This window comes from Panthera leo, chromosome E1 (assembly GCF_018350215.1).
Source record: "Panthera leo isolate Ple1 chromosome E1, P.leo_Ple1_pat1.1, whole genome shotgun sequence".
Lineage (NCBI taxonomy): Eukaryota > Metazoa > Chordata > Mammalia > Carnivora > Felidae > Panthera > Panthera leo.
Window position 1 is genome coordinate 53,314,665 of NC_056692.1, and position 19,282 is coordinate 53,333,946.

Here is a 19,282-nt window from a genome sequence, read left to right on the forward strand (position 1 = left end):
GCAAAATACACCTTTGTGGTTGCAAGCCTCTGAGGTTGGAGAGCTGCTTGGTACAAGGCGGAGCCGAATAGGTACAGCCTATTACACTCAGAGAGCTGAAGCCGATGCTAGAAGTCTGGTCAGTACACAAATCTCACGCTAGGAATTTGCCTGGGGTCACGTGTGGGCCCGCGGGTCTTTATGTCCTCATCTTCCCCGGGAAGGAGGCCAGAGCACGGTTTGCTCTAGACAAATGCTTCTTCAAATTTTGAGCAGATGCCCTCATCTCTGTGAGTCATCGAGCGGTGAAACTTAATAATACTGAAAACAAGAGTTCAAACCATGATTTTTTTTTTAATCTACTTTTTTTTTTTAACCAGCCATGTTTTGGACAAGAAACCATACCTAGAACTTGTCCTTCTGTGTCTTCTCACCAACCTCGACAACTCCAGAGACCAGGAGGAGGCCAGCTAACGCCACAAAGGCCGAACAGACATGAGAAAATGTCCTGCAAACCCGGCACAAGTGAACGCTGCCCCCTGGGAGCCCTGCAGAGCATCAGGGACAAGGGAGCGCAAACCCCTCTGACTTTGGGATCATTACTTTAAATGTTCTGGGGGGAAGGAAACGGTTTGGAGAAGGCCCTTTTTGCTAAAATCATGCCCAACCAAAACAAAACCAGGCTGATTTGGGGGGAGGGAGCATTTTGTTTTGTTTTGTTTAATTGGGGTTGTAAATCAACCCAGAAAAGCCTCCTAAGAACTCCCAAGAGTCTTTGGAGAAACGCCATCATCCCAAATTGGGATCAATTGGGGATCACTTCCGGAGGGGAGGGGGCCAAACTCTCCCCTTCAGAGGAGTTCTATAGTGTTTGTTCACATATTGGTTTTATTGTTTTGTAATCAGTTGTTACTTTCGACCCAAAAGGGGACTACTGAGCACCTCAGAATGGCACTCAGGGGCACACGGGCCCTAGTGGTTTATTTTGCTCCTGACGCAGCTCCCCGGGGGGGCCCCTGCAGACGGGGCTGGGGTGAAGAGTAGCCTCAAAGTCTTCTGGTAGCAAATAAATGCCCCATGTGAGCCAGCATGCGAGTCACTGGATGGAAGGGACCATTTTTCCCAATTTGAACAGCAACCAACACACAGAGAGCCCTGAATGAAAAGCTTCCTGCAGGTGACATTATCTGGTGCCCCTACCCCCGATCTGAACCAGTGTTCGCTGAAACATTCCCAAGCCTGTCACCGTGTTCTCGTATACACACGTCTCAACACACATTCTAAAGAGGCTCTTAGTGATGTTCATTAAAGATGATGGAAGGCAGCCCATGAGTTTCAGAAACACCGTTTAAAAAAAAAAACCTGGGGCGCCTGGGTGGCTCAGTCGGTTAAGCGTCCGACTTCAGCTCAGGTCAGGATCTCGCGGTCCGTGAGTTCAAGCCCCGCGTCGGGCTCTGGGCTGATGGCTCAGAGCCCGGAGCCTGCTTCTGATTCTGTGTCTCCCTCTCTCTCTGACCCTCCCCCGTTCATGCTCTGTCTCTCTCTATCTCAAAAATAAAAACGTTAAAAAAAAAATAAAAAAAAAAACCTGGTGATTTTAAAGCTTTACAGAAAGTAGCACACATATTTCTTAAGTGAGCATTCATTGCCAAGAACCAGTGGGAATGTCAATCCCTCACGGCAACCGCGTTCCCCTTTCCACAAGCATGTTAGTATGCATCTGGTGAGCAGTTACCTTTCCTTTCCCTATCAGGTTTCAGGAAACAAAGTATATTGAGTCTAAATAGTCTATGAAATCAATAGGCAATTTCATCACTTACATGAAGCAATATTTGATTCTATCAGGAAGTAAATACGTCAACATGCACACATATGCATGCAAACGTGTGTGTGCGCACACACATGCACACATCCACACACACACTCACTGGGGAGCCCTCATTCCCCCTTTATACACACACACAGAGAATATCAATGAAAGGAAGTATTTGCAATATCATCCTGGACCATATGCCTTGGTCCAAAGAACATGGGTGGATAAAGGAAGAAACCATGTGATTCTCTAGAAGGTTGAATTTGATGTACTCCTGAACATTCATTGATCCAAAAACAGTGATAAAATTCCTGCAAAGAAAAGGATCCCAGGTCTAATGATCGGGTTCTTTCCTAGACAATGTAACCACCCTCCGGAGACTATGAAAGAAATCAAGCATCAAAATTGCAGTATGACTATTTGTAATTACTGTGTAATGGCTTGTTTTTAGGCATCTGCCTCTCCCACAATCTTTGAAGGCAGAGACCAAGTTCCTGGCTTAGACTTAGCCAGAGTGGCTGGCTTCATGGAATGAATGAATTTAATGAACTAATGGGGAGAAAAAAAAAAACATGCAAATGCCTTATGAAAGAAAAAGAAAACAACGGATCTTTACAATACCAAGACCAGTCCTACCCCATCAGAAACCTGGTGGGAAAATAAAGAAACAGGGGTGCCTGGGTGGCCCAGCTGGTTAAGCATCCGACTTCAGCTCAGGTCATGATCTCGCAGCTCACGGGTTCGAGCCCCGCGTCAGGCTCTGAGCTGACAGCTCGGAGCCTGGAGCCTGCTTCCGATTCTGTGTCTCCCTCTCTCTCTGCCCTTCCCCTGCTCACACACTCTCTCTCTCAAAAATAAACATTAAAAAAAAGAAAAAAGAAAAAAAGAAACAAACAATAATAGGAAGTCTTACTCCAAGCTCCTAGAATAGCACACAATTCCAAAACATCCCATTAAGAAGTGTGGATAGGAGATGAGAATGGGATGGAAGAAAAGAGGAGCCCAAACAGGGCAGTGGGTGGGGGAAAGCAGAGAGTATAGTTGTTACATCCAAAAAGTCTAGGGTGTGGCTGCGAAGGGGAAAAACTGAGCTTCCCTATCTGCTGGATTTCAGTGTCTCTCCTCTTTGCCTCTGTCCGATACAGTCTCGCGGCCCGAACGTCCTTAGACGTTTCGCCACTTCCCACCGTCTGCACGTCAAGCATGACTACAAGACCACGATGCCCTGGAGACGGAGGTGATACAAAGGAAGGGAAGTGCATGCATCTGGGGCTCATCACCAAGGGTCTTTGGGCCCCAGATAGAACCATAAATGGGTTTTATTTTGCTCAGTCGACAGACATGCCATTAGCTCCCGGTGTGTGCCAGGCATCGTGCTGGGCCAGTCCCCAAGTGCTAGAAATCGAAGGTAAAAATGTGTGAGAACCCATATAGGTGTGCTTTTTCTGGGGAGAGGGTCTCCAGCAGGAGTTCTTCGTCAGGGGCGAGGGCAGGACGGCAGGTGGCCCACAGAGCACTCGGTACATTCGGAAGGCGCCCCTTCTTCTGGGCAGCCCCAGCCTGGACCCAGGCTGATACCTCCAGCAACAGAAGTTGGGCTGCAGTTCAAACTCTTTGAGTTGGCAGGCTTGTGCGAGACCCACCCTGTCCTATTTTTTCTGCTCCCTTGGGGACAGTGCTGCAGGGAGCCTTTGGAAATGTCTGGGGCACTTCTGCCCCACTGTCACACAGACTAGGGGGTACTCCAGGTTTAGAGCGGCTGGGGACCAGGGCACAAAGCAACATGTAATGTGGTACCGCAAAGAGCCATCCCACCCCCAAATGCCAATAACCCAACAGTGTATGGTTTTCATCAGGTGCTTGGGCGGTCTCCTCCCCACAAAACAGTCAAGACAGATGTTCTGAGGAAGATGGGTTAGGGTGGGGGAAGGGGTCACCATGCGAGGGTCACCACGTAAGAGGTAAGTAGCTACTTCAGAGCATCTAGACAGACATCACGGAAACCTCAGAAGAATTGCTACCTGCTTTTGAGCCAACATTTCTATTTAATTTACAATTTTTCAAATATTGAAATTTGACATTTTAAGAGGCGTATCTGTTTCTGAAGGGTAGGAAAACAGGCATCAGTCCCCTTTGCTGGTCCTAGCAGGCGACTCACTTCCCCTCCTAACCCCTCCGGCGGTGTCCCGGGGGTCTTGGAATCCTTGGAAACTGTGGATTTCGCTTCTGTTAAGCTCCCTACAGATCAAAGAAGATAACTGCCAGGGTGTCTGGGTGGCTCAGGGCACCTGACTTCGGCTCAAGTCATGATCTCAGGGTTCTCCCTCCCTCCCTTCCCCCCCCCCCAAAATAAATAACATTAGAAAAAAAAAAAAAAAAGAAAAGAAAAAAAGAAGATAATTGCCAATCGGTTCAAGGAAGACATTGTGCAGAGAAGATAAGACACATCAGCGTGTTCGATGCGCGGTGGTGAAGAGTCCCTTCCCAGGTGAAGCAGTGTGGGCTGTCTGTGTCCCTGTGCCCAATGCGATGGCATATTGAAATGCCTCTGCCTTTGCACACCGAACAAAAGGGGAGAGAGGGTGGAAGGAAAGCAAGAGCCCCACAACCCCATGCTACCCTCTCCTAACCAGACTTTCAGAGCACAGGTTTGCAGTTAAAATGTCCTGTTCTGCTGGTCAGGTCGTATGATCAAAACTTGCCTCGGTCCAGCCTTCTGCATTCAGAATCTTAAACAAGCTTTTGGAGCCCACAGCTTCCCATCAGCAGGCCGGCGGGGAGGCCAGAAGCAGCTCGTTAGTTCTGGGAGAGTCGTTTCAATCTCGTCCTGGTTGCAGTCTTTCCGGTCCCCTCCCTTTGTTGTTAAACGGCACACCCTCGAAGGCTTCCCTCCCTTCGCCCAGTGCTGAAAATTGGCTGAGCGACAGGACTGTGAAATCCAATCACTAGCAAAAATCGGCCCTGAAGTCTTGGTCAGATAATAGGATCCCGTTAGATGCCAGGACAGAGTCTATCTACCCTCATTCCTAACTGCTCTTTTCCAGGCCGAGACGGGGGGGCGGGGGAGCGCCAAGGGGAGACTCATGGTTCAATTAGATTCCTCAGGTGGAGTAATGTTGGATCAGAAGACTCTGCAAAAAAAGAAAATTAACATGGCAAAGCTTTATGCCCCGGCTGTGGCAGGCAGACAGGAAGCAAGGATATTTTGACACTAAGTGGTTAATAACTCTAATCAAGTTGGGCTGGATGATGGACGGGTTGAGGCATCATTACCAAGACAGACGCTAAGAAAGATGATGCCTCCAAGGAGAGGCTGGTTCTCCATAATAAACTTGAAGGGTGTCTAGACTCTCATGGGGCTCCGCCCCAAATGCATGGCAGGCAGGGACCCTGACAACAGATCGCCCGGATGAGTTTAATTAGCAGTGTAGCTGATGGGTTCTTGCTCTGCAAAGCCAACCCAAAGCAAAGGCCTGGGGGAGAACTTCACCCAGATCAGAGTCTCCAGAAAGAGGGGCGGGCGGAATCTGCCCGCATGGATCTCCAGACACACAGGGAAGCAAGGGTCCCTGAAGAGCTTTTCCGACTGCTGCAGCACCCCGGAACCACTACTCTGGGGCCACGGGGGCACCACCGGGCCCAACAGAGACCGAGAGGCTTCTCCGAAGGCTGCCCACAGTTGGAGCAAGGGAGAAGCTAGCAGATTCACTGCTGCCTCAGAGAGAGAAGAGGAAAGGCAGGCACGCAGATCCCCTGGCAGATGGGATGGGAAGGGGTGTGGGCGCAAAAAGAGAGGTTCTGACGGTGAGACGCAGAGAGGTGAGTGAGAGACACCAGGAGAGATGGACAGACCAAGGGAAGAGACGGGATGAGATGAAACCACACAAGGGGTCAGGGATTCACCACACTCAGAGGTACTGGTCGACAGCGGGGAAAGGAGGGGAGAGGTTGCCATGGCAACACCCAGCAGGTCCCGTAGCTGAGCCCAGAGAAGGCACCTGCAGCCCCCGATGGCCACACCCATGCTGCTTCCCTTAGCCTGTGCCAAAGCTCCCACTCGCAAACTCCAGGATCTCAGACCAGAAGCCGTTGTCCCAGACTTTCAGGTCCACTGAGGCAGACAGGCAGAGGAGGCCTCCCCCAGCTGTTCTTGGTAGGCTCAGGGTCCAGCAATCCTGGAGCAGCAAGGGGGCCTCAGCAAGTTACTTGGCCCAAACTTTCACACTGCCCATGAAGCCCCTCTATAACTTCCCTGACCACTAGCCCCCTAGCCTGTGCTTGAATCCTTCCAGTGATGGGCAGCTCAGCCTTCTGTACAATTCCAAAGCTTATCCCATCAACTTTCGTTCTCTGATCTAAGACCTTGTTCTATGTCCTGGGCAGAGAAAAAGTAAAGATGGACAAAGTCCATTCTGATGCTAGTGAATCGTGAACCCAGGTTACTCCCACACCTACCACGCACCCTGACTCTAGCCCCTTGCTCTTCACCACACACACACACACACATACACACACACACACACACACGTTCTCTCCTCCTCACCTTCTGGTTCTCTATAATGTTTCACATCTATCTTATGGTATATTTTTCGTTAACGATACATTTATGCTTCTTTAATTTCTTTAGGGATTTCTTTTCCCCATGAGAAACCTCTTCTTCCAGCTTAAGGATCACCTGTTCTTTTCCAGGGTGGCTCCTCTGTCCCTAAACTGGACCAAATGTAAATGTTGTACATCTGTCTGAGCACCTTGAGAGTATTACAGACCCAAATGTGCTCAATGACTGGAGAATCCACATACAAACCCGAAAGCTTTCTGTACTTTAAAAAAAAATTAATGTTTTTATTTAGTTTTTGAGAGAGAGAGACAGAGAGAGACAGAGTGAGAACAAGCAGGAGAGGGGCAGAGAGACAGGGAGACACAGAATCTCAAGTCGGCTCCAGGCTCCGAGCTGTCAGCACAGAGCCTGACATGGGGCTCAAACCCATGAATCACAAGATCATGACCTGAGCCGAAGGCAGATGCTTAACTGACAGAGTCACCCAGGCTCCCGTTTCTGTACTTTTTAATAGGGGCAGCAAAATCTCCATAGTCTGTGCCAAAAAAAATCCCACATCCAGGCACCCTGAGCTCTGGGGCCATTTTTCCTGCCTTCCAGATAGAATAATGATGACTAATATTCATTGAGGGCATACAAAGCACTGAGTGCTGTCCTAAGCATTTACACGCATCATCCACGTCCATCTACATAGCAGCTCCATGCGGTAATTACTATGATCCCCATTTTAGATAGAGAAGCTGAGGGTAAAAAGGAGGTTATGAAGGTTGCCCAAGGTCTTGTAGCTGCCCAAGGGCTGAGTCAGAATCCAAGCCAAGTTGTACCATATAACCTATTTTCTGGCCTGCTCTATACCATTTCTGTATTCTGACATCTCTTAGGAACCTGGTGGCTTTTCAAATATGTATGCCTTTCAGCTACCATAAACCCATAGACAACACAATACTTAATAGTGAAAGACTGAATGCTTTCTCCCTAAGATTAGGAATAAGGCAAGAATACCTCCTCTCATGACTCCTATTCAACAACGTACTAGGAGCCTTAGCCAGTGCAAGTAAGTCAAGAAAAAGAAATAAAAGGCATACAGATTGGCTGGAAGTTAATGAAACGGTCACTATTCACAGACAGGACAGAGAAAATCCCAAGGAATCTACCAAAAAAACTCTCAGAACTAATAAATGAGTTCAGCCAGATTACAGGAACAAGACTAACACACAACATCTATTATATTTCTGAGCTAGCAATGAACAATTAGAAGTCAAAATTTCAAATACAGTATCATTTGTAATAGCACCATAAAAGGAATATTTAGGTATAAATCTAACCAAATATGTATAGGATATACATGCTGAAAACCACAAAACACTGACAAAAGAAGTCAAAGACAATGTAAGTAAATGGAGAGATATACCATGTTCATGAAATAGAAGACTAAGATTATTAAGGTGTCAATTTTCCCCATACTGATTTACAGAGTCAATGCAATCCCAGTCTAAAGCCCATCAGGATTTCTTTGTACATTTTAACAAACTGATTCTGAAATTATATAAAGGCAAAGGAGCTAGAATAACCAAAACAACTTTGAAAAAGAACAAAGTGGGAGGATGCATAATGTCTGATTTCAAGACTAATGATAAACCTACCATAATTAAAAGAGTGTGATACTGGTAAAAGGATAGGCACATAAACTAAAGCAGAACTCAGAGTCCAAACGCAGACCCATACCAATATGGTCAATTAATTTTTTACAAAAGCACAACGTCTATTCAATAGGGAAAGGTCGGTCTTTCCCATGCATAGTGCTGCAACAATTGAACATCTATATGAAAGAAGCTGAACCTCAAACTGTACCCCACTCCTTATCTAAAAAGAAATAACTCAAAACGAAGGGTGCTGTGGGGGAGCCCCAAGGACATATTCAAGACCCACTTACGGGATTGTCAGAAGCTTGCATATGTTTTGTTGAACTATATAAAATGGCCTATTTGTCTTCCAAGAAGATTTGAATCTCCTTGAGGGTTTGTGCCTCCTGATTGTTTTTTTAATGTTTGTTTACTTATTTTGAAAGAGAGAGTGCAAGTTGTGGGGGGGGGGTGGGCAGAGAGAGGGAGGGAGATAGAGAATCCTAAGCAGGTTCCGCAACGTTAGCACAGAGCCTGATGTGGGGCTCGATCCCACAAACTGTGAGATCATGACCTGAGCCGAAATCAAGAGTCGGACGCTCAACCAGTGAGTCACCCAGGTGTCCCTCCTAATTGTTTCTATATGTACAACAGGAGCATCACTACTGGAAAGACCATAATCAATGTTTACTAATAAGGTTGACTTGAGCAAACTTTACTGAGGTTTGTTGAGGATCGGTGCTTTGAAATCACCAGGGGAGCCTCATCTGCTAGGAAAGACAGCAAATGTCTGACCCGCCGTGTCTAAGAGCTGCAAAAAACATCTTATACAACCTCTCCTGCCATCTCCAGTGAACACCTCTGCCTCCCCTACTGGCTGATGATTAATTAGTTGAGGATTATCAAGGAGTCCAGGAGTCCTGAGAGTTAGTTCTGTCTGGGATCGTCAACTGGAAGACATTGGCATGTCCCTTAGTATCTCTAGCTCCAAAATGCCACAACCCTTGAAATCATGTTTCATTGAGACAAACTGAATTAGTTTTAAGACACTTGGCGCTATTTACTTTCTCTGGCCCTAGGAAGGGAAATGCACTAGACAGGAAAGGAGAACAGAACTGCAGCGTGCACCCCCTGAAAAAGAGGAGGTCAGACCCTGCGTGCTAACAAAGGACGCCCAGGTCGATGGAGCTCATCACAGACTCCTTTTCTTTAAGGCAAGATTGCACTGACCCCATCCCAGATGCTAGCGTCGCTGTTGTTGATTTACATGGATTCAAACCCTACTCCTCATGCTCCCCTATCAGCCCCTGCCTTCTCTAAGGCTGCCTGTCTCAGTGAGTGGCACTTCCCAGTTCTATGGGCTCACAACCAGCTTCCATTCCTTCTCGGGCACTTCCCCTAACAGGCAAAAAGAAAAAAGATAAATAAACAAACGATGGTGTCACCCTGTGCTTCTTTCTCCAGCTTAAGGGGCTTCTGCAAAAAATAACACCTGAAAACCAAAACACAAAAAGACATGGAGAGAGCCCAGGTCGCCTGGCTTTGGCATCAGCCCCCTACATCTCTGGGTAATAAAAGCCTGGCAGGACTATGCTAATGGGGGCTGGCACTGCCCAAGCCACTTGTCTGTTTCCCAAAAGCATATTAAAAACGCATTTCCCAGTTTAATAGACTTATGAGCTGAAATGAATGTGTCAGAACTCTTATAAATATGATAGAACCTGCTAGCCCAGCAAATGTTAAATTTTGCATAAGGAGACTGTATCCCTAACTCCTCGGTAGACACTTCATGAATATTTCAAACAAAGAGCCCCAGCAGCTGCTCCAAAGGCTCCTGATGAATTAAATGGGTTTTTATTACTGCCAGGATTAGCCTCCTCCCGTCTCCTCTCGTGTTCTCCCCTCTCCCTCACTTCTGCTTGACAAACAAACCCCTCCACGCTAATTGAGTTCCCAGAGCCTGGTCACGGACTGATCACGAAGGGGGACTGGTCAGTGCACTGGGTTGAAAAGTGTCCCCCCAAAACTCACGTCCACCCAGAACCTCAGAAAGGGACCTTCCTTGGAAACAGAGGCGTGAGTACAGATGTAATTAAGAGGCGGCCATACTGGATTAGTGTGGGTCCTAAAGCCAGCAACCGGGGTCTTTACGGGAGATGGAGAATCAGACGCAGACACAAGAGGAACGAGGCCGGGTGCCAATGGCAGCAGAGACTGGCGCAGTGCGGCCACAAGCCAAGGAACGCCAGTGCCGCCAGAAGTTACGAGAGCCAAGGAAGGATCTTCCCTCAGAGCCTCCGGAGAGGGTGTGGTGCCGATGACACGAATTTCAGACTTCTGGTCTCCGGAGCCAGGAGAGTATAAATTTCTGTTGTTTAAGCTACCCAGTTTGCGGTATGCGGCCCTAGCAGGTGAATACTGTCAGGAGAGCATGTTTGCATGTCTACTTGTATATTAATATTAATCTCCCCCAAAGCCATCTCTCATTTCGTGGGATGACGGCAGCGGGTAGCTGTGTTCAACCCCTTTAGCTTCATTGGTATAGATGGCCACACCTGCCAGCAGCCTTAGATCAGACTTAGGGGCGCCCGCGTGGCTCAGTGGGTCAAGTGTCTGACTTCAGCTCAGGTCATGATCTCACGGTTCGTGGGTTCGAGCTCTGCATCAGGTTCTGCGCTGACAGCTCGGAGCCTGGAGCTCTCTCTCTGCCTCTCCACTGCTTGTGTGCTCTCTCTCTCTGACTCTATTTCTCAAAAATAAAATAAACATTCAAAAAATACCAAAAAAAAGATCAAACTTAAAATCCCCTAACTTTCTTTCTTGGTGCTGACTCCTAGTAACTTTTCAAATTCATTCAGTTCTTTTTTGTACCCTTTTCTCTATGTTCCCAGCCCATCCGGCTATGAGTCTAACAGATGAGGAGACAGAAATACCGTGAGAGAATCTAAAAGACAGAAAGAAACGTTTGCCACCTGGTGTTCCTTTAGACTGGTTACCATCCATGGGAAGACGACTTAAAAAAGAAAAAAAATTGTTAAGCGCTGCCTTGGGCTGAGCGTGTGCCCCTCAAATTCCTTTGTTGAAGCCTTAACCTGTGTACCCCAGCAGGTAACTGTATTCGGAGACAGGATCTTTCAAGAGGTAATTAGGTTAAAATGAAGTCATTAGGGTGGGCTCTCATCCAATTTAGGTGGAAGAGATAAGGACACCTCACACAGAGAGGGAAGGACTCAGGGGAGAAAGCGGCCACCTACGAACCAAGGAGAGAGGGCTCAGAGGAAACCAGTCCTGCAGACACCCTGACCCCAGACTTCCAGTCTCCAGAACAGGGAGAAAATAAACTTCTGCTGTTGAAGCCACCCAGTCTGTGGTTCTTTGTTATGGCAGCCCGAGCAGATTTATACGAGTCTAAGCAAGTGCCATTATTGCTTCTAAGCCTCGTGAAAATGCGCTCCCCAAATTGACTGCCTCCCTTAGAAGAAGGCGCACAGACAGGCTAAGCAACACTTGAGTGTTAACTATCAGGTGAAACGTAACGTCTTCAGAAGCAAAAGAATCTATAAAATGGACCCACCCAGTAATGCCTCCAGGAGCTGGGACATGCTAACAGTCACTCATACCCCCACGCAGAGCCCTGTCCAACAGGGTATTTCTTTTTTTTTTTTTTAATATTTATTATTTTGAGAGAGAGAGAGAGAGAGAGACAGAGCATGAGCAGGGAAGGGGCAGAGAGAGAGGGAGACACAGAATCCAAAGCAGCTCCAGGCTCTGAGCTGTCAGCACAGACCCCCGATGCGGGGCTCGAACCCCCGAACCGTGAGATCATGACCTGAGCCGAAGCCAGACACTTAACCGACTGAGCCACCCAGGCGCCCCTCCAAGAGGGTATTTCTGTATTACTTCCTTATTTCCTTCAACGTCCAGGATGCCAGAGAGCTCCTGGTAATTATTTTTGTTGAATGCTTTGCTCTTCATCGTTCTGCAAAATATTTTCATATTTTCCTGTATTAAGATGTGGCACATTGCTATTGCCATGTGCTGACAGGTTTGGTTCATTCCCAACCTTTTAATGAAGAAACCCAGGTTGCAGGCCCTGGTCCAGAAAGCAGGTAACAATGCCAGGGCCAGCCTATTTTCCAGGCCCCTGACAACTCTCAATTAGGCCAGGAAGAGACTTTAACGTGTCCCCTAATCAACCAATTACAGGGGAGGTGAGGTGTCTAACTGCTAAAACTACATGCCAGGACATTAAACTTACGGGAAAAACTGTGAAGTTATTCTTGCAGCTTTAGAGATCTTACTGATAAAAAGTCAAAACTACTAATAAACATCTCAGAGATTTCCCTAACCACGCTATTTTGGAGACCTAACTACAAAGAAACACTCAGAATTTCTCCTAGGAGCTACATTGGACTCTTGATAGATTTCAGTTTACTGAATTTGCCTATAAGTATTGGTGACAGAGGGAGCGTCTCCTTTGAAAAAGACTCAAAGTCAGAAGATATAGAATAAAGAAAAAAGCGATTGTCACAGGAGCTTGGGAGCTGTTTAAGTAAGCCCTCTTTGCTTCCCTAGGATTAGGCTACTACAAGGAATTTCATTGCCAAGGACATCTAGCAGCTGGGAGTTGAATACACATGGATGGACTCACAGAGAGAACAGGCAGTTGTCTTCCGAGAGGGGATTTCTCCCTGCACAGGGGGAAGAGAATAGAGCCCTCCCCTGGTACCCCACAGCTACCTAAAAGTATAATCCTCCAAAGGCCAACCAGTGTGGAAATCCAACGAACAGGTTCATCATCCAGCTGGAGAAACTGTCCCCAGTTAAAATGCAAACACTTGAGGGGCGTCTGGGTGGCTCAGTTGGTTGAGCGTCCGACTTCGGCTCAGGTCGTGATCTCGCGGTCCGTGAGTTCGAGCCCCACGTCGGGCTCTGTGCTGACAGCTCAGAGCCTGGAGCCTGTTTCAGATTCTGTGTCTCCCTCTCTCTCTGCCCCTCCCCCGCTCATGCTCTGTCTCTCTCTGTCTCAAAAATAAATAAACATTAAAAAAAAAAAAATGCAAACACTTGAGCAGGAATAAAACACTGTCGGTTGCCGGACAGCTCCGTGTTCCACGGTGCTGTCCAGTGTTTTCCCAGAGGCATCTAAGGGATGATGCTTAACAGGGAAAACGGGAGAGTTCAAGATTAAAAGAGGACAGCATGATATCCAGTGGACAAATGAGGGTTCCTGAGGAGGGAGAATGACACCAGGGAACACCTGAACTCCATCCCGGTTGTGAACGGACAGCCGGGTAGGTGCTAATCTGGGCATTTGGCACTTGGGAACCTTGAGTCAGAAGGGGCAAATTCTCTCTCCCAAGATCAGTTCTGTCTCCACAGGAGGGTACTACCTAGCAAGTCAGTAGCATAACCGAGAAGGAATTTGACATTTTAGACTAAAATACAAACAAATAAAGGCTGCCGGTGGGCTGGTGACGGTAGCTCAGGCAAGCCTATAACCCGCTTGACGTTAGGTTTGCATTGGTTTTGCTTTGTAAAACATGCCTTCGAATCTGCCAGGCTGTCTAGGTAGAATTATTCCTGCCTGGTGATTTCTCCCATTATGAAAGAACAGGACACTAAAGGAAAATCTGTTTCTAACTGGAGTTTCTTACAGCTTATGCGTGCCTGACTCAAGTCCCCATTCACTTACCCCTGCAATAAGCTTTGGAAAGGTTTACAGAAAATAAAGTAAGTGCCACGTCATAACTAAATAATTTCCCAAATTTAATCCGTCTCTTTCTCTACTGGAAAATAATACCCATTCCTGCTCCTTCCACAGATAACACAGAATTACAGACAATTCTCCATCTGCTATGTTAATGGATCAATGAAAAACAAACGAGCAAACAAAAAACCTCACTCTTGAAGAGTTTCAACATCCTCAGAACAAACAACAGACTGAGATGGATAGCTAACAATTAGTAAAAGAAGGGACTGATTCACTTTTTACTACCCTTCTTTAGCCTAGAAGGAGTGCCAATAAAAATAATAATAATAAAAATCCCACTGGGCAGCTGAATGGGTAAGGTTGAGGCAGAAAAAACCCAAGATCTAGATGAACATCGGGGTCATGGCACCATCTGAAGAAAGATGGATGTTTTGGAGTTTTGCCTTCTAAAAACACCTATTATTATGTATGAAATGTCAAGAGATACATGAACCCTTTGGTGCCCATTCATGGACCCCCGATATACAGAACCTCTAACCTAATATCTAGAATTTACTCAACAACATAACTGCCCACAGAGGTATACGTATAGGAATGCTCTCTGCCACATTCTTTATAAAAGCAAAAGACTGAAAACAACCTATAGGGCCATCAAGAGGGGACTAAGTAAGTAAGATGATAGCCAATAACATGAATGGCATGAATCTATGAGCATCCCAGGAAACTAAGGCTAAAATGTATTGCTTAGTGAAAAACACAAGGTTCGAAACCATGAGCCAAGCACGACCGTGTGAATGTACCATTTCTGAAAGGACCCACAAGAAAGAGTGTGTGTGTGTGTCTGAGATGGATGCCTGGACCGTAAAAGAGTTGAAGTTGGAAGAAAAATTACTTCTCCGTTTTTAATCCATGTGATTACTTTTTTAATTAAAAGAAAGCCAGTTGGAGAGAGAGAGAAATAAACAGCTGAATTGAAAGAGAGAGAGATTGACTGATGGTTTTAAAAGAACTTCTGGTCTAGCTAATCCCAAAATATCCCCAGCCTTGAGAAGAGTTGCCATCGTGAAACATTAGGCACCAGGAGCTAAATAGGAAAAGTATCTCATAAATGCTTTCCCCGGCTCCGTGGGGTTGCCACCACCACTCAGAATAGCTGAATCTTCTCTCCCACAGTGTGGCTTCTCTGGCTTTTCCTCTTGCTGAACCAATTATGGGACATTATAACAGCGGCACCAATATTATTTTTTAAAGGCTAATGTTATTCACTAAACACCCATTAAGCCGATCTCCACGTTGCACTTACAGCCAGCTTAAGGGCACATCCAGATGGCACAAATAATGCATATTCGGGCTTGATCTGCGTGAGGCCAGTCAGCAAATAGCGATTATCGGTTTTAGGGTTGTCAACTGCCTGACATCCACAGGCGTGTCCAAGTGAGCAGCAGAGAGACCTTTCTGGAGATGGCTGGCATCCCTCAGTCTCGGCAAATCATCTTTGTGCTCCCCGCAAGGGATCTTTGCCTTTGCGTCTGACCAGTTAGCAATGGCGACTGGAGGTAGCCTGGTAACAGGCCTCGGTGTTCCTGAGCAGAGGATAGGACTTCATCTCCCTCCCCCACAGCCTCCACCCCCACTCACCGCTTCACCCTGGGTTGCCAAGAAGACCCCACGGTCCCAGGAGGCCCCCCTGCACGGCCTACTCCCACTGGCTCTATGTTCTCACGGCCCCACTGGACAAGGTCTAGCACAGGGGACTGACACTGTTTTCACTGACACGCTCTGAACCTTCCCCCGTGTGGCCTTGAAGACAAAACAAAACCAAAAAAATGGGATAGAATAAAATCTGGTCAACTTTTTCATCCTAGAGAAGGCTCAGAATCAGGACTTTTGTAAAGTCTTCAGAGGGGTCCACAGGAGTGCTAGCCCGGTATGGCCAGTAAGAGTTGACACGTGTTCCCACGGTTCGGCACGAAAAGTGACAAGCTTTCCTGGAGGACAGTTCGTGACTCCCCGATAGAAAAGGAACAGTGGACAACACCTGAGTCGCTCTGATTGGAGTACGAATGGCACGTGTGATGGGAGGCAGGGGGCAGATTTTTCCGTGCTAAGCCCTCTAGTACGTGAGCTGATGTTAGATGAGTTTCCACTTCCCGGTTACATCCCCCTAGGAAGCTGTAAGAGGCAGAGAGGATCAACCCGAGTGGGGAAGATATTCGAGTTCCCCATGAATAATTCATGCAGGGCACAGTCTGAACACAGATCGGAGAACCAGCATCGCTCTAACATTTACTCCCCCTGAGGTCTAGAGATTCGTCGTAGCCTACACATGGCAAAAAGATTGAATTAAAATACCAGCACGGAAGTGTGAAAGGGCTTTTCTCCCTTGAATCACTAAGCCAGTTTGCTTCTGCCCAATTCACTCAAGAGAGAACTCCGTCAGGGGGCGCCTGGGTGGCTCAATCGGTTAAGCATCCGACTCCTGATTTCAGCTCAGGTCATGATCTCACAGTTCATGAGATCAAGACCCGCATCAGGCTCTGTGCTGACAGTACAGAGCCTGCTTGGGATTCTCTCTCTGTCCACCCCCCCCCCAAAAAAAAAGTAAAAATTAAAAAAAGAGAGAGAGAGAGAGAGAGAACTCTGTGCAGGGGAGGAGGAGTCTGTTCTCAATATCGTTTGCACGTCCGTGGTCTACAGAGGAAGTGGGAAGAGCAGGGGCCAGAGAAAGAAAGGCATCCACCTCTCCTCATGCTAATGGACCCTTAAATGGCCAAATGCCTTGACCGAGTGAGCAAGGAAGAGGCAAGGAGGGGCAGTCTTACCCCGAGACCGGAAACCAATGTACTCCTGCCCGTGCACCTTCCACTCCTTGTCAGTGGGCACCAGCCCCTTCCACACCTCCCCCCTGGGGATTTATGAACTGTGATGAGATCCCTCTTGGGAAGCGCACTCCCTCTACCTTAAGAGTTTTCTGGCTCCAAACTGAATCAGTGAGAGAAACATCCACAGTTTCCCAGATGAATCAAAAAAAAAAAAAAAAAAAAAAAAAAAAAAAAAAAAAAAAAAATGAAAGTCACACGAGTGGAAAGGAGCATTTAGGGTCTGTCAGGGATGGGGAGACGGAGGGACAAACGCCAGATGCTGTGACCCAGACCAGCCCTGCCCCATCAGAGGGGTCCCTGCCCACTCAGCCAAGCTGGAAAGACGATGGAAAGGCACTGTGAGCTCCTGTGCGGGAAGCAGGTGGTTTGGAGAACGACAAGAAAGGAAGGCATGGGGCCAGACACCCGTTCAGCGCCGTCCAACTGCGGGGTGAGGAATTCGGATGGACAGAACACCTGCCGTTTCCCACCTATCCTGCCTGACTCAGCCCCGGGTCTGCAGGGAGCTTGCCTGAAAGAAGCCCAGCTCTACCTATCCGGATGGAAAGTTCACTCTCGGGGAAGAGCAGCCTGGGACCCTCAGCGTCAGACTTCTTCATCAACGCAGGGGCGAAGTTCAGTGCCAGGGCCGTTGGGGGGTCTTCTGCGGCACCCTGAAACAAGAAGCAGTGATGTCACTGTAACACCCCCACGACCTTCATCCCCCAGACTCCTCCAGCTCAGAGCTGCCCACGCAGCTGGCCGGTCTCTACCAAAAGCACCAAACCCAGATGTCTGGCCAGGCCGGCTCACAAGGAAGACAACTCACTTTCTGGGCGTGGGACTTTCGGGGTGACAAAAAGTCTGGGGTCCGAGGATCAATGCTGATCCTAGAAATGGGAAAAACACGTACTGGGAAAGATGGGGCCCCATCCCACGCTTCATCACTGCAAGGCAACGGCACAAGGGGCTCCGTTCCTGAACTGTCGAAAGAAGCCAATATGGCAGGTTGTCTCAGATGGCAGCCTCGCTCTGGAACAAGGTCAACATTCTTGGTAACTGACCACCTTCACGTTTCTCATGAGATCAAAAGGGGAGGAGAGCCAAACAAAAGCACCTCAAAAGAAGGAAACAGGGACAGTCCCGGGGACCCAACATATCTGGTGTGAAGTCCAGACAGACCCTAAGACAGCCATGTCACCCTTGTGCTTTGTAACTAGTTAATGTGACGGTTTTTACATCAACCAGGCAAAGTCTGGATTTTGAGCCCCCTGTTTATGTAACAAAACCTTATTTACCGCCAACTTCATGCAGACTTGGGGAACAAGACAAAGTCACAGCTTTTCATGGAGGCTATATTCGAGTAGGAACAGATAAATGAATCCATAATGGGGCCAACCTTCTCTTCCAAAGCCATCCACGGAACCCCCACCCCCCACCCTGCTGACATTTTACAATGTGTAAGATCTCGACGGGAATGAGGAAGATGGGTAAGTCCCCCCCAAAATGGCTTTCATCCTCCACTTTCATCCAAACATGTTGATACTAGTTGCTAAGGGAAGGGGAGTAGAATCATCGCAATGGGCAAAAAAAAAAACCACAAAAAAACAAAAAAAAAAACACAGATATTTTTTGAAACCCAGGCAAACGTAGTTCCAAACAGAAGTTTCCATTTAAAATATGTGTCTCTAATATGGGAGAGGAGAAGGCTGATGATCCAGTGAAATGCATCCATTTACAAGCAACTGCTAAAATTCTTGCTTAAGCTTCTTTCATGAAGGAATCTCACCAAAGTTATGGCTGACTGTGTCTCACACACATGCATGCATACGCATGTGCACACACACACACACACACACACACACACACAAACGCACCTTCCTGTTTTCTGTGGATCAGGAATCAGAAAGAGAATCTAATAATTCAGATCGCTTATTCAATTATTTCTTTATAATTAATGGTTGCAAATGAAAACATAATCCCTCCCTCATGTCCTCCCACTTGTCCAATACATCGATATTATTCTAATCATTTTATTTACAACACCCTCTATGATACACGTTAATAAGGGTGCCGACAGTCGTTAAACCTTGTTTTATTTTATTTTATTTTATTTTATTTTATTTTATTTTATTTTATTTTATTAATGTTCATTTTTGAGAGAGAGAGACACACAGAGCATAAGTGGGGGAGGGTCAGAGAAAGAGGGAGACACAGAATCTGAAGCAGGCTCCAGGCTGCAAGCTGTCAGCACACAGTCTGATGCAGGGCTGGAACTCACGAGCCGTGAGATCATGACCTGAGCCAAAGTTGGATGTTTAACAGACCTAGCCACCCAGATGCCCCTGGACTTTTTTATTTTTTTAATGTTTATTTTTGAGAGTGAGAGAGAAAGAGAGAGGGAGAAACAGAGCGTGAGCAGGGGAGAGGCAGAGATAAGAGGGGAAACACAGAATCCGAAGCAGGCTCCAGGCTCTGAGCTGTCAGCACAGAGCCCGATGCGGGGCTCGAACTCAGAAACTGTGAGATCATGACCTGAGCCTAAGTTTGATGCTTAACGGACTGAACCACCCAGATGCCCCCCACCTTTTTTTTTTAAAACTTGTTCTAAAAGGGGAAACAAAGATGCCTCGTGGCTGTGTCTGAGCTTCCCTCATTAGAGTCCTCGGGTCCCTTTACGGAGTCCTAGGGGCTACAGGATCTCACCGGCTCTGTCACTGGGAGAAGCACAAAGCA

At 47.2% G+C, this 19,282-nt stretch overlaps 1 protein-coding gene across 3 annotated transcripts in view; it reads right to left on the minus strand.

The window, feature by feature from the left end:
- Positions 1 to 19,282, minus strand: part of SLC39A11 (solute carrier family 39 member 11) — a 350,792-nt gene that overhangs the window by 231,747 nt on the left and 99,763 nt on the right. For 2 of the 3 annotated variants that reach the window (XM_042917560.1, XM_042917561.1), the window contains exon 5: positions 17,079 to 17,220. In XM_042917560.1, coding sequence (XP_042773494.1) covers positions 17,079 to 17,220 — 142 coding nt within the window. The remainder of the gene's footprint in view (positions 1 to 17,078; positions 17,221 to 19,282) is intronic. The other variant, XM_042917562.1, reaches the window with a different exon arrangement.